The 15,991-nt window shown below is 43.6% G+C and overlaps 1 protein-coding gene and 1 long non-coding RNA gene across 2 annotated transcripts; one reads left to right on the forward strand and one right to left on the reverse strand.

Annotated features, from left to right (window-relative positions):
- Nucleotides 1-132: 132 nt before the first annotated feature.
- RBIS (ribosomal biogenesis factor) lies at nucleotides 133-5,285 on the reverse strand. Its single transcript, XM_046642472.1, has 4 exons — nucleotides 5,215-5,285; nucleotides 3,115-3,232; nucleotides 844-960; nucleotides 133-262 (listed from the first exon to the last, which is right to left on the reverse strand). Exons 2-4 carry the CDS (start codon nucleotides 3,226-3,228, stop codon nucleotides 191-193), a joined length of 303 nt encoding a protein of 100 aa, XP_046498428.1. The 5' UTR covers nucleotides 3,229-3,232; nucleotides 5,215-5,285; the 3' UTR covers nucleotides 133-190.
- A 187-nt stretch (nucleotides 5,286-5,472) lies between these two features.
- LOC124228142 (uncharacterized) lies at nucleotides 5,473-14,352 on the forward strand. The gene is made up of 3 exons (XR_006885644.1): nucleotides 5,473-5,673; nucleotides 9,498-9,618; nucleotides 13,713-14,352. It is a non-coding gene; the product is annotated as an uncharacterized LOC124228142 (long non-coding RNA).
- The last annotated feature ends 1,639 nt before the right edge of the window (nucleotides 14,353-15,991 follow it).

Raw genomic sequence — 15,991 nt, forward strand, 5'->3', positions numbered from 1 at the left:
GCACTTTAAGTTTATCACATTTTGTTGACTTCTGACATTCCACTTTCCTAGATTATAGGAAAGATCTGTTTATGTAGTTTGTTTTTAAAATGTGCCAATGCCTGTACATTAACAAGATTTTTAAAAATAAAATTGTATAAAACATTTAATTTATTGGTCTTTTTGGGGAATTGGATGCATCATCAGTGTATTACAACTGAGCCATTAATCTTGTAGCTTCGTCAACATTAACTGGTTCGTTTTCCTGGCATTGCGGAGGAATCTGGAGGGAGAAAAGCATTATATTTAAAAATTTAGATAACAGTGGCTATCTAACAAAAATAGGTAACAACATCTACATTAAAAATGTAGAGGGGGCTAGCCCAGTGGCGTAGTGGTTAAGTTCACGTGCTTTCGCGGCCCAGGGTTCACAGGTTTGCATCCCAGGTATGGACCTAGCACCGCTCGTCAAGCCACACTGTGGAGGCATCCCACATAAAATAGAGAAAGACTGGCACAGATGTTAGTTCAGCGACAATCTTCCTCAAGCAAAAAGAGGAAGACTGGCAACAGATGTTAGCTCAGGGCCAATCTTCCTCACACAAAAAAATTTAGATACAAAAATGACATATATAATCCATTATCCAATTTAATTTCTCCTAGTCATACATTTGGAAGTAGAACAATAAATTCTCCTAGTTGGACTCAAAGGTTTAGAGTCTGAACATGAATGAATAGGCTCTGCATCCTTCAGAGCCAGGTATCCTAGAGAGCCAGGCACTAAAAACTACATGCAACTTACAGGCCTTGAAAATCTGGAGTTTAATTTATTAGCTATAACAAAAGGATATGATTTGTACTCACCAGCTGTTTCTGCAGAGGCTCAAGGGAAAGGCATCTCGAGAAATGTGCAAGTTCCTTTTGTATATCTACAAAAGCTTTATTCATTCTGTTCACTTTTTCATCATTCACAATGTTTATCTTTTAAAAAAGAAAAAGAGCATTAATCCATCATCTTATAACCATTAGTGATAAAACATATTCTACCTTAATTCAACCTTGATAAACCAAAAGATGTAAAAACTCCTTTATCCCCCCTACCAATCTGTGGGGATAATTCACACTAAAATTCTTAGACTCCTAGTGGGAAATTTCACATACAAGGTTCTGTTTCCTGTTTGTCCTGCTGCTCCTAAACCATTTCTCCTTCAGAACGCTCAGCTCCTTTGCACCTCAGGCATCAGGACATTCTGACATCCCTTTCCTCATACTGTCCCCTGCCAACACCATCATACTTGCTCCTCATGAGAGATCTCAAACCTTGGCTCACTGACCTCAGGCCTGGCGTCACTGCTTAGCAGTTTCAACAGAAATCTAATCCTACTGCCTCTTAACCCTTCAGGTCTCATCTCATCTCCAAAGATCCTTTCCACCACACACCTCAGCCATCCACTCCCACGGGTTACGTTAGGCTGCTTCATTACCTGTAACTAACTGCTCCGTCTGTCCTTCTAGTTCACTTAGTTTATTGACAATTCTCAAATCTCACTGAAACCTTTTGCCACCAATTTCACTGTTTTTCACATCTTCACTTTTTCCTTTAAAAGCCGCACAGATTCCATGGCCATCATTTCATCAATCACTTCTTTACACTCTCTTAACCTTCCTTCTCTCCCCTCCCTTAATCGAACTCGCCTGGCAGCCTAGTCAAACTCAACTTGCATCAGCCTTTTCTGAACCTAAAACTGAAGCTGTAGAAAATCATAACTGGCCCACTGGCTTCACTTGAAATTCATGACCACAAACTTCAATTTACCATTTCTATAGTGCTTGGTGACCTTACAACCTCCCCCTAGTAAGTTAGGCTACTTTCTGAGAAGATTATTTGATCCTTTCTCCAACCAGGCTGCCTACCCACAGATCTCCCTCTCTTAGAGCTTTTTCATTAGCATCCACAAAGCTTCTAGTATTTACTATGGAAGCAATCTTCCCCAAAGACGCCAAGCTCTTCCCTTGCCTGGGGCCTCCGCACTTGCTATTCTCTCTGCCTAGAACATGCTGCTCCCAGCACTTCCCAGGTCTTTGCATTTCCAGCTCCTTATCATTCAGATCTTGGCTTCACTGTTGACTTTGAAGACAATTCTATGTAAAACTGTCACTCCCAAACCCGGCTCATGTCACCCCTTTATTTCCTTTATAGCATTTGCAAAGTCATAAAAGCTGAACTCAGCTAGGTCCTGAAAACTGAACAATAAACTGTTACATTTCTGTGGACTGCTATGATAATTACTAGGTCCTGGAGAGCTGACTCCACCTATGACTTAAACTGGGAAACATTTTCTTAAAGAATCTGCTTAATTGTGATCAAGAAATTTCCCATTTCCTAAATGTTTTGAAATAAAAACAAAGGAGATAATGGGGCTGGCCCCGTGGCCGAGTGGTTAAGTTCGTGCGCTCCGCTGCAGGCGGCCCAGGGTTTCGTCGGTTCGAATCCTGGGCGCGGACATGGCACTGCTCGTCAGACCACGCTGAGGCAGCGTCCCACATGCCACAACTAGAGGAACCCACAACGAAGAATACACAACTATGTACCGGGGGGCTTTGGGGAGAAAAAGGAAAAAATAAAATCTTTAAAAAAAATAAAAAAAAAAAAAAAACAAAGGAGATAAAGAAACTCCTCTCTTTTCAAATGTTGCATTTTAAGAAACAAAATATTTTATCTTCATTTCACAGATTTCTGTCTCAGTTTTACATATCTTCAGAGAAATAAGAATGGGTGCTGACTGACATTCCAGGTCTTGGCTGTGTTAAGAGGTTCTTAAATATATTTGAGTTCAGAGCTAAGAACTGTTTTCCATAGCATGTTTTTTTATGATTCCTATGCTCTGACATAACTATTAAACTGTTATTTGGAGTCTCACATATTTGCAGTTAAAATGCTTTTTACTTTTCATACATTTGGATTCAAGAAAGGGAGGCTTTTCGTCTTTTTTTTTTTTTAAACAAACATATAAAATCATCTTCCCTTTGTAGGAAAGGCTAAGAACCTGTTTTAAAGAATAGCATCAGCTTTTCAGTAGCTTTACTATCATGCTTTGCTTGTAAACAATAAAGTTAGAGTACTTTAATACTCACCTTCTTAAGATTAGTGGTAACAGGTTTTGCTTTATTTTTAACCTTGAAGTTTTTTTGGCTGGCTATGTGAAATACATTCCTGGACTTCTGCCCTCTTAGTTTGTTCTTGGCCATTGTCTAGGAAAGAAAGAAAAGGAGCTCAATTAGGCTGCCCACCTTTATGAACTATAAATCAACTTAAGTTTTGAAAATAAAGGTACCAGTTAAATCTACAAATCCCATCTTACTTCTAATTATTTCTAAGGTTGCTGCATGCATTGCATTATTTCCACATCTTCTGCCTCTTCTAGATTTCCTGCTGTTTATTGCAGTGTGTATCTAACCCTCCTCTGCATCTCCAGCACTCAGCCCACAGCGGGTACCCAGTCACTTTTGCTGCTTGAGCTCATCAAGTAATCAATCCACACAATTTCTTTTCCAGCTCTGTCAGCATCCGACCATGTTAACTGTCAGCAACTATCCCTCTGCTAATGACATACGACTGTACCATTCTGGTTCCGAGCAGACTCCAGGACGGACTCTGTCTCCTTCCTTCTTTTTCATTCCCTGTTACTTGCCCCACTTTCTCTCCCGTGTGCATGCACCTCCTCTAAATCAGTCCTTAGTCCTGCACTTCCTACCTCCCCCTCTCTGTTAAATTACTTTCACAACTTCCATATCACCTCTATGTGAATGGCTCTTGCCTTCAAACTTCAGATGTCCTCTTCATTCTATAGCTAAACACACACTAAGCTTGTAAATTCTACCTTAGAAACATCTCTCAAATCTATATTTAACAATGCATGTGAGGAACAGTTTAAAAAATATTAACCGTTAAGATTTATTGAGCTTTGACTATGTGAACAAACACTGTGCTAACATTTTACGTACTTTAACTAATTTACTGAGAGGTATTTTATCTCCACTTTACAGATCAAAAAAACGAATGCAAAGAGAAGTGAATTTGCCCAGTGTGACAATGTTAGTAATCAGGTAATGCCAGGATTCAAAGCTAGGCAGACTAGACCCAGAGCTCACATTACGTGATGATACAGCCTCTCATTCATGAGTAAAAATGCAATACAAAAACATGATGTCCGGGTCACTGCGATAGTCCCTAGGACTATTTGGTTAGACCATGGGTTAGGGCCAAATATGCACATGGACCAAATAAAGTCAGGCACTTGTCTTTGTAAATAAAGTTTCATTAGGACACAGCTACCTATACATATTGAATTATTTTCTATGGCTGCTTTCCTGCTACAACTGTGGCCCGCAAAGCCTAGATTTCCTATCTAGCCCTTCCCAGAAAGATCGCCAACCCCTGACTTAAAAGTCATCGGCATTCCAGGCTGTGCTGCATAGCGCTGTGTGAAGAGCCTTCCCGAGGCTGAAGACCTCCAGCGGCTCTTCAATGCCTAAGGAGCAACACGCTTTGTCCCGGCATCCCGCATAAACCTGTCAATGTATCTGCTCCCTCCCTATCCACCCCAGCCTCGTCTACTATTTGTTTTCGGAGACACTTTGTACATTCGGCCTTTCTTTCCTTCGCTCACATTGTATCTCTTGACCGAAACCTATATCCTCCTGCAACGTCTAGCCTCAGGAAACTACTTAACAGCCAGCAACGCTTTTGAACCCCAACAATACTTCCACTTAAAAAACGAACACAGTAGAAAATCCACGATTACAGAAGACGTAGAAAATACACATAATAAATCCCCTCAAATGCAGTAATCCAAAGTCCTTCCAATAGTACCCCAAATGCTATCAGCCCTCTGTGCACAAGTCAACCACGGTGCACCAACTGCGGTGCGGCGCGGATGCGCACACCCGTGAAACGCGCAGGCGCGAGACGCACGTGACGGCGCCGGGACGGGCAGCGCACGGCGGGGACGCTGCGGAAGGCTCGGGGAGCGGAACCGAGCAGGGGGAGAGGGGATTCGGACACCACAGACCGACCACGGACCTGCCGAGGGTCGGAGGCCCTGCAGGGACTGGGCTCCGGCCGGCCTGCACGCGCCGCCGCCGGAGCCACCCGAGCACCAGGCCCGGGCACGAGGCCGTCCGCCCCGCCCCGCGCGCTACACTCCGGCCCTCCGGAGGACGTCCTTACGTACTCCTCACCGGACCCGCGGACCCTCGGCCGCCCCTCCGGCTCCCGGGGACGCCGTCCGCACGCAGCCGGCCAGGAAGTTCCGGAAGGAGGGAGCCAGTCAGGAGTCCTCCCACGGGCCGCAGTCCCGCCCGCCGGGCAAGCCACGCCCACAGGCGGAGCCGCATCCATTGAGGTCAGGCCCCAGACGGAGAAGCCACGCCCACCGAGCGAGCCACGCCCACGGAGCTGAGTCGCCTCCATTGAGTTCAGGTCTACACGGAGATAAGCCCCGCCCACAGAGAGGAGTCGCTCCATTGAGCATGGGCCTACAGGGAGATAGGCCCCGCCCACCGATAGAGCCACGCCCACCGAGCGGAGATGCCATTGAGGTCGAGAGGTAGACAGAGAAAAGCCACGCCCACTGGCAGTAGCCCCGCCCACGGAGCGGAGTCGCCTCCAACGAGCGCGGGTCCCAGGCGGAGGTAAGCCACGCCCACCTGCCGTAGCCCCACCCACAAAACGTAGTCCCTCCGCGAGGAGGTTCCCATCCACCGAGCGTAGTCCCGCCCACGGGGCCAACCCTCGACCGCAGAGCCCGTCTCCCGACCACGGCTAAGCCCCGCCCACAGAGCTAAGCTCCGCCCACCACGGGAAAGCCCCGCCCCGTTGGCATCGCTTGCTCGGCTCGGGGTTGCGGGCGTCCGCAAGGCTCCCGCGAACTGGAGGCTCGGTTTCCCGGGGCGGGCGCGGGCACGGAGCCCCCGCGGTGTCGGAGCCGTCGGGGCCGTGGAGGCCGTGGCGAGAGTGCCGGGCCCTCCGCCCCGCTCCGGCAGGTGGTCGCGAGCCCGCGGCTGGACGGCATCCCGGGCGGTGACGAAAGGGACATTTGTCAGGAGCGGGGGTTGCACGGCTCTTCTCCCTGTGCTTTCCTTGCTTCAGAGAGGGAGCTTCTCACAGCGCGGCAGAGGCACGAGAAATAAGAGAGGTCGTAAAACAAGTATTGGGGAGCTTAGAAAAACTTGGAAGAAACGTTTTTGCCTTCCGGTTGTGTGTCTGTGTGCATGTTTCCCAGTAAGACGTTCTGGGTTGAGTTTTCTAGAAAACTGACTCAATTCGTGCAGGGGGATGATGTCTCCATTAAAGTGACAGTGTTCACATGTTTTTCTACTTATTTTGTTGAGGTCATTGGAAAAGTCAGATTTTAAACAAATGTAGACGGTCTGACACTTATATATCATCATTTTGTAACACTCCGCTCTAAGCATCGAAATAAGGCCGTAACACCGCTCCCCTTTTGCAAGCGAGGATGCTGCTAAACCTCAGAGTTTAAGCCGTCTGCGGGTATCCACACAACGGATAATTGACAAAGCCAAACTAGAATCGTCGGTCTGGCCCCCGGTCACGCGCTCTTTCGCCAGGTCAGCCCCTTGCCTGCTTCTGGAAGGATGAGCCGCTTTTACAGGAAATCGTCTTATTATGTTTATGTCCGTCACAAAAAATTATGGGATATATTAAGGAAAGGGGAATGATTACTTGTCAATGTATTTTTATTCAATTTTGTATTTTTTCTAAAGAGTGACTTTTAAAAAACACCTGAGAATGCTGGTTTAAAATGCCCGTAATGTGTGCAGGCAATCCCAAAACAAAACCAAAGCTACAGAAAACCATTCGATTCTTCCCCAAGGCCGGTTATCCACGAATACGGAGGCAAATGAGACAGGTATAATTATGGTTCCTCAAATTTGAAGTTACTGATGTTATATGCCGAAGTCAAAAAAATAGCTGGAGTGACATTATAGTGTTTATGAAATATATGGGCCTACTGTTTATTTTGAAATGGTGAGCTAGAGATGCATGCACCAAAGAAACGGTATGTTTATACCGGCAAGAGCAGAGGCTCTTATGATGTCTGAGTGAGGAGGCAAGGATTTCCATTTTACCTCTGTCCCCAACCACAGTGTGACCTGGAAAAGTTGCTTCGTTTCACTGGGCCTCCCTTTCCCATAGGTAGATGGCCATCAGAGAATATACCCACTTCAGAGAACATTCATTATTTCCAGCGTCCCTTTGTTTTTTTTTTTAAAGATTGACACCTGAGCTAACATCTCTTGCCGATCTTCTTTCTTTCTTTTTTCTTCTTCTCCTCCCCAAAGTCCCCCAGTACGTAGTTGTATATTCTAGTTGTAGGTCCTTCTGGCTCTGCTATGTGGGACACCGCCTCGGGTGGCCTGATGAGCGGTGCCATGTCCCCGCCCAGGATCTGAACCCATGAAACCCTGGGCCGCAGAAGCAGAGTGGGTGAACTTGACCACTCGGCCACAGGCCAGTCCCTTAGCACCGATTTCTGGGGAACCCCTGTCCTCCCATTAAGTGGTCCTGGTTGGGTGACTAATTACCGTCCTCTCTAAAGATTTTCTGCCTAGAGCTAGTGGAGAGTGCTGTCTTTTGCACTTAGTGTCTTTGTGCTGGGCTGATGTGAAACCCAGACTACTAGCAGCCATCTTCTCCAGCAACTTGCAGGAAGCTTGTCTGCTGTGGGAGAATGCGGGGAGCACGACACAAAAGAAAACAGAGCTGAACAACAGAACACAGGACCCTGATGCTGTCGTTTGAGTCCTTGGATTCAGCCATAGGCGGAAGAGAGACCCATTCCTGGACTTCTCAGTTACCCGAGCTAAAACAGTGTGGGGTTTTTTGGCTTAAACTATCTTGGGTCTTTTTCTTTTTAAAACCACTCCTAGCTGAAAGAGTCTTAATTCTACTCCTGTCCAACCGACTTCACAGGATTATTGTGCAAAGTTAAGAAAATACAAAACATGAAAGCATAAGGGATTACTAAGACAAAAGAAAGAAGCATGGTAATTTTCTAAAACCCGTTTACCTGTGAACTAAATTAATCATATATATACAAAGAACTATATATATATCTAAATAAAAAATAGCTTTGAGTTTACTAATCTTTAAAAATGCATACAAATATCATATGTCCAGGTTTTCTAACAATCTTAAAGAGGAATAAATCATAAATGGAAAAAACATCTTTTGGAAACCTTAGTTTCCTTGTCGAGACTCAGCAACGGAGAGTTCTTTATACAGACATGCTCCTCACAGAACTGTCTTGGAAGCAATTCAACCAGTAAAGAAAGATCATTAGGGAGAAGAAGAAAATGAGAGCACACATAGATAATTACAAACCATCTATAACAAAACTCACAGCCCTCTGCTGGAACAAAGCCAGCCTTGTATAGACGATTCTTCATAATAAACTTGCTTCCTCTATTCAGCTTTATTCTCCCCACCACTCAGTTTCACTCAGTGGAAACAGTTTGAACACAGGCTCCGTGGGAGCTCAAAGGAGTACAAGACCATTTCTTCTTCTTAAAGAGAGCACGGTCACCTGGCCAGACAGATGCATGCACACGAAATGATTATTCTTGACAGAAAGTACTAAACACTATGATAAATGCACCAACATGTGCTAGTAATGGAAGGAAATAATTCTGAATTCTGGAAACATTCATGTTAAAGTTCTCATCTGATTGTCTTAGAGCAGAAATCGACAAACTGCAGCTCAAAGGCCGGATCCGGCCCACTGCTTATTTTTGTAGGGCCCATGAGCAAAAATGGTTTTACATTTGAAAATGACAAAACACTCAAAATAAGAACAACATGCTGTGACGCATGAACATTCTACTGAATTCGTATTTCAGCGTCCATAAGCACACTTTTGCTGGACACGGCCACGCTCATTTCCGTGTTATCTGGGGCAGCTTTCACGCTACAATGGCAGAGTTGAGTAGTTGCAACAGGGACCACGTAGCCTGCAAAGCCTGAAATATTTCCTGTCTGGCCCTTTACCAGTTGTACAACTTTAGAAAAACGTGACTAAGCCATCTTAGGAGAAGAGCAGCATGGTGGCGTAATTGGTCGACTTATTAATGTTTTATCCGCAAAGCAATAGGAGGCTTGAAAGAATGGAAGGCGCTTTTCCTTCCAGCTTTCTCAGACTGCTAAACCTTTATGTAATGAGTTTGGCTTTCCTTGTCTGTGATGGTTATCAAGGATTTTCATGTTTCTGGACTGAAAATGGAAGTTTGCAGATACCTAGAAGACATTCCTACCTGCATCTTCTTAGGGAATGGAAAAGGGAAATAGCAGAATTCTAGGGGAGAAGATGAGCTTCCGGAGACTGAAGAAGTGGCTGGGAAGAGGGTGGTTAGGGGTTTTCTGCCCGTGCTTGATTGAGACGTAGGTCCCTGTGGCACACAGCACCATGGAGCAGTAGCATAACCTCCCTCACCAACAGGTGTCCTGGAAAGGATGGAGCTTTCCGCCTTCAAATGAAACCTGGACTCGGATATTGAGCACCTCAGCAGCGGCTGTGATGGACTGAAGACTAGAGAAAGTTTCCATTTCCTGGGTCCTGGGTAAGCCACCTGCTTCCCATGTGCTTGAGACTGAGATGAAACTTTTATGCCAAATTAAACAGTGAAAGTTTGGAGCCAGATTTAAATCAATTTAAATATTTAAGTTTTATGATGTTTCTGATATGCTTACACTCAAACATTTAAGAGTTATATGCTTCTTACACTCAAGCATTTGTTGGGCAAAAATGGAGCTATAAACCTTGTAGAAATAGAGTATGACATAAGCAAGCCACAGACCCAGAAATGGACATGCTATGTTTTCAGGAGGGGAGCAGTCCAATATGGCTGCAGGAGTGGGGATGTGGAGATGCCCTACAAATGAGGCTGGTAAGATGAGCTAATGAAGGGCCTTGACAACCAGGAATGGTTTATTTGATTTTGATTTTGAAGTAGTTTTAAGCTTACTGAAAAATTACAAGAATAATACAAGCTTTTTTTCTGAACCATTTGAGAGTAAGTTACTGACAGGAGGCCCCCTTGACCCCATATACTTTAGTGTGTACTTCCTACAAATAAGGATATTCTCCTACATAATAACACAGCCATCAAAAATCAGGAAATTAACATGGATACATTACTACTATCTAATCCACAGTCGCCATTCAAACTCCATCGACTATCCCTATGATGTCTTTTATAGTAAAAAGATCCTATTCAGGATAAAGTGTTGCATTTTGTTATGTCTCTTTAGTCAACTCTTATCTGGAAGAGCAGCTCAATCTTGTGTAGGCTTTCCTGGATTGACTCTTTTGAAAATAACGGTCCAATTATTTCCTAGAATGTTCTTAGTTGCGGTTTTTCTCTTATTTCCTCATCATTAGATTCAAGACATACTTTTTGGGGGGTGGAAATACCAGAGAAGTGATGCTGGGATCTCACTGCATCCCATGAGGTGCTGTATGATTTTGATTTGTCCCGTTATGGGGGACATCAACTTTGATCACTGGATTAATATGCTATCTGCCAGATTTCTCCACTATAAAGGTACCCTTTTTCCCCTTTCAATCAGTAAGTGTATTGTGAGGAGCTGTTTGGGACTATGTAAGTATCCCATTCCTCATCAAACTTTTATATGCTAGTTTTGGTACACATTGATGTTTCCTGGCTGAATTAATTATTACTATGGTGATTGCCAAATTGTAATTTTTATATTTCCATTGTTCCTTCTGTAGTCATCAGTTGACATTCCATTGTAAGTGAAAGCTCTCTCTTCTATTCTTTTATTTACTCTTTTATTTATTTATATCAGTATGGGCTCATGGGTTGCTATTTTGTTCAGTGGATTATAGTCTTTTATCGTAACTTATTTTGAGGCTCACATTGTCCCAAATTTGGCCACTGAGGGTATCCTTTTGACCTGTCCCTGTCATTCTTTGACCACCTCCTTGCTTTCTGGCACAGCAAAGCATTCCAGGCTCATTGGACCTATGCTTCCCAAGTTCTAGAATTAGTCATTTCTCCAAGGACCCCTGGCACCCTTTAGTGGAAAATGATATTCAGAAGACAAGATCTGGGATGTTGATGCTGCCAGGCCTTCTCATATATGACAGTGGTCCCGTAAAATTAGTACCATAAAGCCTGGGTGTGTAGTAGGCTACATCATCTGGGTTTGTGTGAGTACACTCTATGATGTTCGCACAAGGACGAAATCACCTAACAAGGTTTTTCTCGGCATGTATCCCCATCATTAAGTGATGCAAGACTGTATGTACATACTATTTGTTGTCTTTCTACCTATTTATGTACATTCATACAGCTCACCAACTGTATTTATTCCTATATGTACAAAACATGAGTTCATGCCAGAATCTCCAATTCCAATTGAATACTATAAGGTTTATTTTAGTTTTCTATCTTTCCATATTTATTAATTCCTTCCCCATCAGTAAGAAACCTGGCTCCTGTGATTCTAAATAATCGTACTCATTTGATTGATCTGTTTGTGAACAACCTTCCTTCACTGTGGCCACCTCCCCCACCCCCACCCCATGCAGGCTCCTTCCTCGCCCGCACTCGGCTCAAACCATCCATTCTGGCTGCTGCCACCTGCAGAAATGGTTTCCACACCCTGCTCAGGCTCTGACCCTACCTAGAATGCTGCCGTGTCCCTTCCCCTATTAAGACCTACTGTCTTTTAGATTGAATTATGAAGGAAGGGAGGAAGGGAGGGAGGAAGGAGGAGAAAAAAGATGGAGACAAGCAGATAGCAGAGTTTGGGATCTTATTCTATAGGCAGTGAAGGGCTCCCCTTCCTTTCACACCCCCTGATACACACACACTCACACACACACACGCACACATCCCAGAGTTGTATGGCTTGTTGTAGGGCACTCATTTAGTTTGGCAGCATGAAAGTAGATTGGAAGAAACGATGGTTGCAGGCAGGGAGGCAGCAGTCCAGGAAATAAATGACAAGGCCTAATGAGGAGATGGAGAGCCTGGGATGACCATGCACTTGCTGCAGCTCCTCTGGGTACCCAGTGCATGAAGGACAGTCAATAAAAGTGATATGCAGGATCTGGCCTGGTGGCGTAGTGTTTTAGTTCGCACACTCTGCTTCGGCAGCCTGGGGTTCACAGGTTTGCATCCGGGTTGCCGACATAGCACTGCTTGTCAAGCCACGCTGTAGCGGCGTCCCACATAAAATAGGGGAAGATAGGCACAGATGTTAGCTCAGGGCCAGTCTTCTTCACAAAAAAAAAGATATACATTCTGCATTTCCATATAGTTTGTTTGTGGGTCAAATAAATAGTAAAGCTACTGCCCAGTGAAATCTGCATTTCTTGTCAGGAACCAATTAGATCATGAGAATTTTCATAATTGGTTATGGAAATGGATGGTCTTTTTTCCTTTAACCCCTCAGGGACAGAAGCATTAATTTTTAGACTAAGAATAAACATCTGTAACATATTCTATATAATAAAGTAGAGCAGAACAGACAGGACCCTCCACCTTTCTATCTAGGTCAAATTCCTGGAAATATTGGAGGGTAAGGACTAGTAAAAGAAAAGAGATGATTAACCCTTTGTAGTGCAGGAGAAATGACTCGCTTCTGCAGATTAGGATAAAGCCGCAGGAGGCAGGTCACAGGCTTGAGTTTCACTATGTACTTTCTAAGACTCAAATATCATATTACCTGCATGTGTTTGTGTCTCAGTTAGTCAGTGCACTCTCTAGGGGCTGGGTCCATCACTCCATCACCTTTGTGTCCCCATCCAGGATTCCATAATTCCAGTGCACGGGAGATGTGGCATAAACATTTGCTGAATGAAATAAAATTCCCTGAAGTGCAAAAAGCAGAGAAGGAATTGTAGCCAATCCACTAAAAATGACTTTAGAGCTCTGTAATCGTTAGCACGACTAAAAAATCCCTAGAAGAACACTTCTTTTTATTAATCTTCTTGTAGCACTGTTCCTTGGCAGTGAGTTGTCGACAAATATGTTTTTAATTTGATTAAGCTGATTTTATCCAGAGGAATCTCTTGGCCAAATGCCTAGAAATCCCGAGCCTGCACTAATGACGGTCATAAAGGAGGGCTTGCACAGAAACATTTGAAGGTGAAGGACAGTCAAATGCATATCACAGAGGCAATAAAAATATTCAAAGGGCACGCAAAGTCCTTTCACATTTTTTATGATGCTTGGTTAAAATGCAAGTAATGGTTAAAAATTACAGGAATTGTGAAATATTTAGCAGGTGGGTGTTAAAACTGAGAAAACTGGCAAAAGCAAGGAAGGCAGTGTGCTGTTAAGTTACAGCTCGACGGTCCACGTTTCAACAGTGCTTAAAAGCAAAAAAAGAAAGGACGCTGTGCTTTATAATTATCCAGTTTGGTTGATACTGTAAACACTCAAACTGTGTAAAGTTCAACAATGATTTTGTTTTCCAGTTGAAATTATTATGTTCAGAGTCTACACAGGCTAAAGTAAACAGTTTTGGATTCTTTTCTTTGTTGTGTTGAGATCCAACTAAGAATTATGTCCAACTAAGAATATGCACATATATTATGATAAATACAACAAAAAATACTGAAGACTCTAGAGTATTTCACCAACATTTGGCTCCTTAAACACTCTTTTTCTTTTTGGATTAGAAAAGTCATGAAGAGTCATTGTAGAAATTTGGAAAATTCAGAAAAGTGGAGAAGAAAAGGAACAACCAGCAGGTGTTGCATTCTGATCGAACTCAACATCATCTTTCTTTCATCTGGATAATCGTAACAGCTTTCTGACTGGTTCCCCCGCTTTCAGCTCTACTTATCCCAGCAGCCGGGGGATCCTGCTTTTAAAATGTTCGTCAGCTCAAAAGCTCCAGTCTTCCCCACGTCACCCGGAATAAAAGCCAAAGTACTGACAGTGACTGTGAAACCCCATGTGCACCCTCCAACCCCCTACTGCTTTCTTACTGTTCTGTAATCATGCCAGGTGTGCTCTTGCTTCTCGACCCTTCTGCCTGGAGCTCTCTGGTCCTAAACATGTGCAATGCTCCTCCCTCAGCCCTTTCTAGTCTTCTCTCAAATGTCGTCTTCTCAGTGAGGGCTTCCATAACTGCCTCTGTAAACCACATGTCTTGCTACATCCCTGCCCCCCATCTCTGCTATCCCATTGTCCCCATGCAGCGTACCGTATAGTTTCCTTATTTTGTGTGTTATCTGTCTTTTGCTGCTAGAATGTAAGTTCCATCAAGGCAGAGGTTTTTATCTGGTTTTGCTCGCTGCTATATTTGTTTTCTAATACATAATAAATCACCCTAATGTTTAGTTACTCAAAACAGCAATCATCATTTATTATCTCATGATTTCAGTGGGTATGGAATTCAGGAGGGGCTTGGCCTGATGGTCCTGGGCCAGGGTCTTTCACGAGGTTTCAGTTAGATGATGGCTGGGGCTGCAGTGAGTTGAAGGCTTGACCGGGGCTGGGGGATCTGCTTGCAAAGCATCTCCCTTGCATGCCTGCAGGTTGGTGCTGGCCACTGAGCATCCTTGTGACGTGGAAGCTGGCTACTCCCAGACTGAGTGATCCAAGAGAGCAAGGGAGAAACTGCAATGTCTTTTATGACCTGGACTCAGAGGTCACACACTGGGGCCCGCCCCATGGTTGAGTGGTTAAGTTCACGCACTCTGCTTTGGCAGCCCAGGGTTCACCAGTTCAGATCCTGGTCACAGACCTATGTACTGCTCATTAGTCCATGCTGTGGCAACATCCCACATAGGAGAACTAGAAGGACCCACAGCTAGGATATACAACTACGTACCGGGGCTTTGGGGAGGAAAAAAAAGAGGAAGATTGGCAACAGATGTTAGCTCAGGGCCAATCTTCCTCGCCAAAAAGCATTAAGAAAAGAGTATTATAAAAAAAAAAAGTCACACACTATGGCTTCCACTGTATTTTATTAATCACACATGCTAGTCCTTTTCAGTGAGGAAAGAGACTACAGATGGAGTTGAATACCAGCAGGCAAGGGGCACTGAAGACTATCTCAGAAGCTGGCTAGTGCAGCTGTGATGACCCATGTGCCTGAAAGAGTGCCTGGTGCATAAAGAGAACCCAATAAATATTTCTGAAAAATGAATAAATTCCACCACTCAGATTTTTAAAAATAAATTTCTTGCACCCTTTTTTTCCTAAGTAAATATACTGTGTTGTTTATTAAAAATTGGAATTTCTGTTTAGATAAAAATTTATGATCTATAAATATAAACAAAAATACTTGTTAAAAAGTATATTTAAAAACATGATATTTGATGTCTTTCTAAAATTACATCTTTTTGTGTGTGTTTGTATGAGGAAGATTGGCCCTGAGCTAACATCTGTTGCCAATTCTCCTCTTTTTGCTTGAGGAAGATAGTTGCTGAGCTAACATCTGTGCCCATCTTCCTCTATTTTATGTGGGCCACCTCCACAGCATGGCTGACGAGAGGTGCTAGGTCCACACCCGAGATCCAAACCTGCAAACCCTGGGCTGCCAAAGGGGAGCACGTGAACCACGCTACCAGGCTGGTCCCCAACGTTACATCTTTTTTATATAAAATAAGTTATTTCAATCTCTTATCATTAGCATTTCTGTAGTTTTTAGATTTTTTTCTGTTATAAATACATCATGATGAACATCCTTGCACATGAATCTTTGAGTGGATCTCCTAATATTTTCTTGGGGAGCATGCCTAGGAGTAAGATGTAAGGGTATGAACACTTAAAATACTTGATTTAAATTACCAAATTGTTTCCAGAAAGATCAGAAAATGTAAGATATCTTACATTTCTACCAACAGTCTATGAGACTGCTTATTTCATCAAATCTTTATTAATATGGAGTGTTGATACTTTTTAAGAAGCTGGAATTTTGATTAGGAAGAAATAGCATAAAGACCTT

The sequence above is a fragment of the Equus quagga genome, chromosome 16 (assembly GCF_021613505.1).
Source record: "Equus quagga isolate Etosha38 chromosome 16, UCLA_HA_Equagga_1.0, whole genome shotgun sequence".
Lineage (NCBI taxonomy): Eukaryota > Metazoa > Chordata > Mammalia > Perissodactyla > Equidae > Equus > Equus quagga.